Source organism: Lipotes vexillifer, unplaced genomic scaffold, assembly GCF_000442215.2.
Source record: "Lipotes vexillifer unplaced genomic scaffold, Lipotes_vexillifer_v1.1 scaffold988, whole genome shotgun sequence".
In the NCBI taxonomy this organism is placed as follows: Eukaryota; Metazoa; Chordata; class Mammalia; order Artiodactyla; family Lipotidae; genus Lipotes; species Lipotes vexillifer.
Window position 1 is genome coordinate 488,048 of NW_006797916.1, and position 8,917 is coordinate 496,964.

Here is an 8,917-nt window from a genome sequence, read left to right on the forward strand (position 1 = left end):
GGAAGCCCCCCCCCGCCTCGGCCCCCCCACCCCCACTCCCACCGCATCCCCGTTTCCCCTGCACCGCACAGAGCAGCAGCAGTGAGCAAGGCGCTGGCTCCCCCACCGGCAGCGCAGGTCCAGGCATCCCACAGCGCATCCCACGGGGCTTCCCTCTCCTCCCAACAGCCACGGGGAGCGGGCGCTTCGCATCAGGGGAGAAAAGCGCATCGCGCTGGCTCTCATGGACCCTCGACCACTCCACCCCAAACTCAAGAGCGCTTATTAAACAGCAGAGGACCACGATGGCTGCGGGGGCGTCTCCACGGAGACAGGTGACCTCTCAGGCAGGAGCACTTGCTGGCTCAGAACACTACAAGCAAAGCCGTGAGGCCTGGACTTCCAGCAGCTCTGGAGAGTGTTCTCTCCTTGGTTTGTCCACGGCCAACCTCAGAGGCCCCACGGGGTCAGGGCGAAAGGCAGCAGTGGCAGCAACAAAACTGCCAAGACCCACAGCCTCGGGTGCAGCTCTCAGCTGGCCAGAGGCAGAAACAGACAGTGCACGGTTACTCTGCATGGCACCAGTGCACACACACCATCTGGGCGCAGGCTAACGAGGAAGTCAAGGCCGGCCTTGGCGACGTCCAGCCGTAGGTGGTGTTGGTCTCTATGGAAAGGGCATCTCAGAAGCATGTGGGCTTTTAATTCTCCACATCCCTGCTGTCCAATCCAGTAGCCACTAACCACATGTGGCTGCAATACAGCTGGTCCAAACGGAGATGTGCTCCACGTGTCTCGTCTGCGATGGTTCACTAAGACTCAGCGTGAACAAAACTATTTATATGGATCACAGGTTGAAATAATATTTTAGAAATATGAGGTTAAATAAAATACATTAAAGTTAGTTTACCTTGTGCAGCCAGGTTCCCAATGACCCCAAAGACTCCTGCCTCCTGGTATTCACCCCTTGTCTGGGCCCCTCCTGGGAGGGTTGGTCGTAAGACAGTAGAATAAGGTAGCAGGGTTGGGGAATGTCACTTCCAAGATTTGGCCAGAAGACACCGAGACCTCCTTCTTGGTCACTTGGATCTTGGGTGTCCACTTTGGGGAAGCTGCTGTTAGAGGCCCACGTGAGGAGGACCTGAGGCCTCCTGCCCACAACCACGGGAGTCAGCTGGGAAGTGGGTCCTGCAGCCCCACCCAGCCCTCAGATGAGACCACAGCCCTGACTGGCAGCTCAACAGCACCTCACGAGAGACCCTGAGGCACAGCCAGCAGTGAGGTTGCTCCTGCATTCCTGACCCCCAGAAGCTATCAGATAGTACACTGTTTGTTATTTTAACCAGCTCAAAAGCTTTTGGGTAATTTGTTACATAGCAATAAGTAACTTACACAATCTGGTTTCTTTTGCTGTTTTAAGAGATGTACAGAAAATGTAAAATTACCTATATAACTTTAATATATACACTTTTCTATTGGACAGCACTGCTCTCCATGTTTCCAAGTACAGTGAGCATACGTTGTGATCACAGATGTCATAACTGGTCCCTCAACCACATGACGTGACTTCTCTATGCATCACTAATGCATGTTTCTTTCTAATAGGTTTACTTTTAAAATCTGAGATCAGATTAAATACATGCAGAGAGTGTGTACCAAAAAAACAACCTATGTTAGTGTTTTTCTTATTCCATTTAAATGAAAGGTAAATATTAATATCTTTTTCAAATCATAAAGAGTCAGTGGGGAAATGAAGAGTCCCAAGAAGAAAATAAAGATGATTTGCAAACACGGGTGTTTCTTCTTGCCGGTAATGTTGCTATTTACGGACTCTTATCTTTGTAGATGAAGTCAGATGATAAGCATTTCCCCTGATTTAAGCAGGCTTCTACAGCCTGACTTTAAATGCTGTTCCCACCATTGGCCACATCTGCCCCAATTTACTCAACCAGTGCCCAAGTGCTGGACACGCAGGTATTAACTGCACAGCAAGGAATAGGGCTGTGCATCAATCTCAGTGCTACCGCTGGCTATCAGGGACGGTCCTTGTTAGCGTGGGAACCACGGGGCCACAAAGAGCGCACGGGCTCTGAGGGCTCCCGGGGGCGGATGGCAGGCGACTTACTTTGATGTGCTCGTGGAGCTGGGCTTCATGCTGCCGGGACAGCTGCTCGTGCTGCCTCTGGAACTCGGCGATGAGGATCTGCCTCTGGAGCTGCTGCTTCTGCTTGAGGGCCAGGAGCTCCTGCTGCAGCTGCTGCTCCCGGATGCCGGGCTCTGTCGCGGGCAGCGGAAACTGGTGGTCCAGGCGCAGGTCCATGGGCACCGCCGGGGGGGCCACTGGCAAAGGCAGCGCCGAGGCCACATCCACTGCGGGACAGAGCACAGCACAGAGCGCTGGTCACCGTGGAGCCCCCAGCCTCGCCCACCCTCCCAGAGAGCCGCCACCGGCAGTCGGGGTGCCCACACGCTGCGGGCCACTGTACGCTTCAGACGCCTCTGCACCCCCTCCCTCAACAGGCTCAAAAGGCACTACCCGGAGACCTGTGAGGTTTCTATCCCTCAGGCCAAAATCAGTGGACGTTTGGACCAGGACACACACTCCCGCAAACTCTCTTCCCTCCACCCGACCTTCCACGAAGGGGCCCCTACTCTCTCAGAGGACCTTGATGCAGCCCCAGCGGCCTTTTCTGACATCCTTTTTGAAAGTCGACGAAGAGAAAAAGCAAGAAAAAGGCTCTAAAGAGCACTGAACACCCTTAAGTAGAGAGACAAATTGCCCATGCTTTTCCCCTCCTTTTCACAAAGACACAGAAGAGTTGTGTGCAGGAACCACAGGGCAGTGTGTGCCACTTAAGTGATCCAGACGGACGCTCCGGACGGGGAGAGCGTTTCCATGGTGAAGCGAGCGCCCTCTGGAAAACAGGTTTACCGGCTGCAGCCAACAAAACGCTCCCCCGGCTCGCCCGCACAGCTTGCGCATCAGGGTTACGTGCTTCTGCGCTTTGCCAGGAAATGGACTGTCTTCACGGCACTGATGTATGGCCGAGAAAGAGCCACAAGTGACTCTGATTAGAAACAGAAGCTGAATCGATCTCAAGGCTTACAAATCAATACCAAATTAAAGTGAGAAAAAGAATGCAGAAAGCGAGCCTTAAATTATGGACCTCACAAAATAACCCGACGTGGGTGCTCCTACCGTGACAGGACAGCATGTGAAAAGCCGAGGGGCGCTGGCGGGGAGCCCCTTACTTCCCGCGAGGCTCCTGTAATGCTTCCCCTCCTCTCAGATGAGCACCCCGGGCGCTGCTCGTAGAGAGAGGAGGGAAGACAGCCCAACACCAAGGCCCATGGTCCCTGTCCCTTCCAAAAAGCCCCCTCACAACCTGCTCTGGGCTCACGCAACGGCACAGACCAGACCCGGGGACCGGAGGCTGGGGCCTCGCCTTCTGGGGGGCTCAGGGCTCCAGTGGGAGCCCAGACTCAATATCCACGGGCCCCACCAATGCCAGCCCCTCACCACCTGGCATGGGGCCTCATCCTAGCACCTCTGCCTAGACCCTCTGCAGGTCAGGCCTTGAGACAGACACACCTGGCCTCGTCCTGGGGGCTCCCTAAGTGAGCGTGGGCCACTCACAGGCCGGACATAACCCAGTCCCTCAGGAAGTCTGTGCCCCACAGTCCGTAGATCCTGGAAAAACAGCCCATGAGTGGAACCACCCCTCAGGACAGGGCATTTCTGTGGTCACTGCCAGGCGGCAGGTCCCATGCCGACCATCCTTCTGATGAGCGAGGCAAGGTGGGGCGAGGCCCAGCTCTGGCAAAGCCCTGGGTTCTAACCCCCGAGCTGACTCCCTGAGCCCTGGAGCCCTGGACTAGAACGTGGCCTCACACCTGCAGGGCCGCTCACCTTGGGAGAGTGCGGGACGCTGCCCGGGGCAGAGCGGGGCCCTGGCTCTGGGGCTGAAGTCACTGTCTCTCCCACCCCCGGGACCAAGCCCTGGCCTCCACCCCAGGCCCCCAGAGCCTGGAGCAGCTTCCATGCAAGGAATGCCTGGGACCTGGCCATAGGGGATGGGGAAAAATCCTCAATATTCCAGCAGTTTCAGAAAATATTGAATTCTCCTCTCTTTGAAGCCCTAACAAGCCTGGGATAAATACCAGCTGACTGTTTTTCTTCGGTTTCTTCCCCCAACTTTTAAAATGTATGTTATTTCTTTTTTTCTAGTGGGGTATGAGGCTTGATGTGTGGCGAGGTCTTTATTTGATATTTACGTGAGAAAAATCTGCACAAATGAACTGTTTTCGTGAACAGGCCTGGGGACCGGTGGACCCCACCAACCTCCACTGCACACCAGCTGGTAAAGGCTGGCTTTTATTAATTTCCTTTTTCTTTCTTTTTTGATCATTTTTATCATGTAATGTAAGAAAACGGAAAAACAGTGCAAACAACACCAGTTTTATAAAACCTCAATCAATATTTCCCCCCATTTGCTTCAGACGTTCTTTTAAGGAACAGAATACTATGGAGGGCAAGGAGGAGGGCTCAGGAAAGAGACTTAGAGGAAAGAGAAAGTGCCCTGACGTCTTCAAGGAGATTCAGTTCATGGTTTTCCCTCTCCGGTGGGGAGAGGTGGTGTATATTATCCTGCTTTCACTAATGACAGTACTGAATGCTTCCTGAAAAACATTGTAACTGTGAATGATGGCAGATTTTTCCAGCTCCCTTTCTGCATCCACAGATGGGCTCAAAAAGTTTTTCTATTAACCGGTTACCCTGCCTAGTTCCTTCATGGATTACAGGTGAGTTACTTAGCAGACCTCCTCAGGTGAGTTGGCCTTTGCTTTCTTTTATTTTTTGGTCTGCGTTGGGTCTTTATTGCTGCGTGTGGGCTTTTCTCTCTAGTTGTGGTGACCGGGGGCTACTCTTTGTTGCCGTGCGCAGGCTTCTCACTGTGGTGGCTTCTCCTGTTGCGGAGCACAGGCTCAAGACCCGCGGGCTCAGTAGTTGCGGCACACGGGCCCCAGAGCACGTGGGCTTCAGTAGTTGGGGCGCATGAGCTCAGTAGTTGCGGCATGCAGGCTCTAGGGCATGCGGGCTTCAGTAGTTGTGGTGTGCTGGCTCAGTAGCTGTGGCTCGCAGGCTCTAGAGCACAGGTTCAGTAGTTGTGGCACATGGGCTTAGTTGCTCCGTGGCATGTGGGATCTTCCCGGACCAGGGCTCGAACCCGTGTCCCCTGCACTGGCAGGTGGATTCTTAACCACCGTGCCACCAGGGAAGTCCCAGTTGGCCTTTGCTTTCTAAGGATAAACCCGACTCTTGGTCTTCCGGGGTTTTACACACACACACACACACACACACACACACACACACACACACACAAAGAGTCGCTGATGCCTTCAGCCTGTGACCGTTTCATTACGAACATTTGAATCCACAGTCATAGGTGAGACGGGCCTGCGGTGTCTCTTACACTCTGCTTGTCTGGTCAGGGAGCAGAATTTTAGCTTAAGAAAATAACCACAGAGAATCTGTGAAATAACCATACTGCCTGCATTTTGTAGCAGTATCATCTCACTTGCCCTGACAGCAGGGGTGGTCAGACGTGGTCCCCGCTCATGAGACGTGCAAAGGTGAACTAAGACACTATGTAGGAACAAGGCCATCCCCACGATGCTGGGCAGAAGACGACCCATCCACCGCTCACTGTTGCACACCCTCTCCCCACTTCTAATTCTTCCTAGGCGGAGTCAGGAGGACCACCAGAAATGTCTAGTAGTTATAACGTCTTCAGAAACTGAACACAGGGCTTCCCTGGTGGCGCAGTGGTTGGGAGTCCACCTGCTGATGCAGGGGACACGGGTTCGTGCCCCGGTCTGGGAAGATCCCACATGCCGCGGAGCGGCTGGGCCCGTGAGCCATGGCCGCTGAGCCTGCGCGTCCGGAGCCTGTGCTCTGCAACGGGAGGAGTCACAACAGTGAGAGGCCCGCGTACCGAAAAACAAACAAACAAACAAAAAAAAACTGAACATAAAACAACTTTAAGGGATCCTTTTTATTGACTCCAAAAATAAGATGGGCCAAACGTTTCTAAGCATGTGTTCACGTACCGTGGAAACACTCCTGCTCTGTGCTGGGCACTGGCTTGTGGCAGGTCTGATGTGAAGACAGGCAGGAGGGGGCAGTGGGGCCGATGGAAGGCCTGGGGAAGGGTTCACACCTTCCCCAGGTGTGAGGAGGGGGCTGCATCTCTGAGGCGGGAGGATCGCTGGAGGTGAAAGAGGTGGGGCAGTGGCCGCAGGGGCAGCACGGGAGGACTCGCGGATGGCCGGGCAGGACCGGGCCCTGTGGATGGGGCGGCGGGGCGGGGAGGGGCGTCACACCCACCACCCGCAAGCTGAGCCTCGCTTTGTTTACTACACCTTTTCTCAGCCTCCTGTGTGTCTGGAGGCGTAGGGAACCTTAGAAGGAAACACCCCCTGGTCATGCCACAGACACCGGAGCGGATGCACCCTGGGGGGTGGGCACGCAGGGTGGCGAGGAGACCCCACCCCACCCCGGCAAGCCCCTTCTGCCCGCAATGAACAGACAGAAGGGAACAGCGGGGCACGGGGGGGCGGGGGGCACGTGCTGTCCTCGGCCCAAGGCATCCCTGTTCTCACCACGTTCCCTCCACATTTACTGTGAGAAAGGGATGCAGGTCCTGCCTGGGTTGACCCTTTTGAGGTTTCACATAAAACTTCATTCTTCTGCTAGAGAAAGTCAAAAGCAGAGCAAAGAGAATGCAAAGCTAGACATCACCTCCGTCAGACGCACCGCGACCAGCTCCTGCCATTTCTCCACCTCTGAAAACAGCACTGCATTTACAGACATGCAAACCAACAGTGGAACTTACACGAGGCCGGGGGACGCAGGCAAGGTCCTTGTCCCGCTTCGTGTGCCCAGCCTCGGGAAGCCAGGCGGGTGGGGAAGTGGCCGCGTGGTCCCCAGGCCTGGCCTGAGCGCCAGCTGTGGCATCAGACCCACAGTCCCCATTCATTCCCATCGCTGGCGGGTGCGTCAAACATGACTCGGACTATTTCCGTATCAAAAACTCTCTGAAATGCCATGAGTTCCCAACAGAAGCTGCTGGTGCTTTTGACCCAAAGAGCCCTGAAGAAACAATGAAAGCTTCTCTGCTTAAAGAATGCAGCATCAAGACAAAAAAGCCTGTATTCTCATGAATATTTTATGGCAGAGCAGAAAATTGCTTTTATAGGTTGTGCCTTGAGAAACATATTAATACAATCAGACTCATGACGTTAGTAAAAGCACAAAGACCATATTCAGAGTTTCAATAAGAAATGGCCAAGCCTGGGCTGTGAATTGTAAGTTCTCAATCAGAAATAGAAAAAATCTGCTGGTCTCTATTTTTTTTTAATAAATGATCAGAAAAAAAGGACACTGTAATTTTCCATTACATGGGTTGGGTCCTCTTTTCATAACACCATTTCATGTCATCATATAGACAGGAAAGAAAGAGAAGGACTATTCTTTAGAAAACAGGGCCGACGTTTAGCGTCTGTTCAAGTAAAGAACGACTCATTCAAATCTAGGGGACAATAAAAGATACCTCATCCGCGGAGCCACGGTTTCCCCTCATCCGCGGAGCCACGGTTTCCCCTCATCCGCGGAGCCACGGTTTCCCCTCACCATGACGTTTGCCTGCGTGTGTGAGGGTTAGGGAGAGAAGAGACTGCAGGGGGCGGCGGAGGAAGAGAAAGAAAGGGAGGGCTATGTAGGAAACGCAGAACTGAGTTCAAAACATTTTCATCTTTTATGGTGAAACGTGTCACACACCCTGGAGAACAGAAGGGTTAAGGGTGACACAGTCACCCCCCGACCTCAACCAGAACCAGAGCATCGCCCTCCGTGCCCCACACATCACATGCCTGTGCCCCCAGCAACATTCTGACTTTGTTCAGCATCCCTGCTTTTCTTTCTGGTTATAACATCTACAGATGTCTCCCTAAACATGTGTCCCCATGTGACCGCGGAGAGCACAGGAGCAGCGGGACGGGAGGTGACAAAGGTTCCCAGGAAAGGACAGAGTCGCAGTTCAGGCTGCCTTCAGCTTCTAGGACAGGTGACAAAGACGAACTCCGTCCGGGCGAGGTCAAGAGTGACCCCCGGGAACCAAGGGCTACCCCCATGGCAGCACCCAGCAGGGCCGTCCCGCGGGCCAGCACTGCCCTGTGTCCTGCCCCTGCTCCACCCAGGCTGCCCTCTAGGTGCGAGGCTCGCAGGAGGCCCCACAGAGAGACCTGCCTCGCCTGGTAAGTGAGGTCGGAGGGCAGGCAGGTCCACACAGGTCAGCCCCCCTTCCCTCGCCCGCCCCCGCGGCTGCTGAGCTCTGGTCCAGCCGGGCGGCCCAGAATCTCCCGCAGAGCCGCCCTCCTGAGGCCGGCCCCCTCATCCTCCCTGGGATCCATCCCACTGGTCTCTGTCCCAGAGTCGATCACCTGATCCCTTTACCCCACTCCTCATTCTTCTTTCTTGGTTCATTCTTTTTCTGCAGGAACTCAGCCTCCAAGAGTGTCTTGAAAAAGGAGGCGTGTGAGGTTTCACGTCCGAAAATGCACTCACTTCCCCGTCAACGTTATCAGTACCTGGGCCGTGGGCAGAATTGCAGCCTGGAAGTCACCTTCTCCGGGGCGGTGAAGGCAGCGATCCACGGCCTCCTTGTTCTCAACACTGTCATTAAAAAAGCACGGGGCTTCCCTGGTGGCACAGTGGTTGAGAGTCCGCCTGCCAGTGCAGGGGACGCGGGTTCGTGCCCCGGTCTGGGAGGATCCCACATGCCGCGGAGCGGCTGGGCCCGTGAGCCATGGCCGCTGGGCCTGCGCGTCCGGAGCCTGTGCTCCGCAGCGGGAGAGGCCACAGCAGTGAGAGGCCCGC

General features: G+C 54.7%; 1 protein-coding gene across 1 annotated transcript in view; it reads right to left on the reverse strand.

The window, feature by feature from the left end:
- HDAC4 (histone deacetylase 4) overlaps window positions 1-8,917 on the reverse strand; it is a 221,648-nt gene that overhangs the window by 107,956 nt on the left and 104,775 nt on the right. The window contains 1 exon segment of the mRNA XM_007469941.1: window positions 2,105-2,349. Within this exon segment, the coding sequence (XP_007470003.1) occupies window positions 2,105-2,349 (245 nt within the window).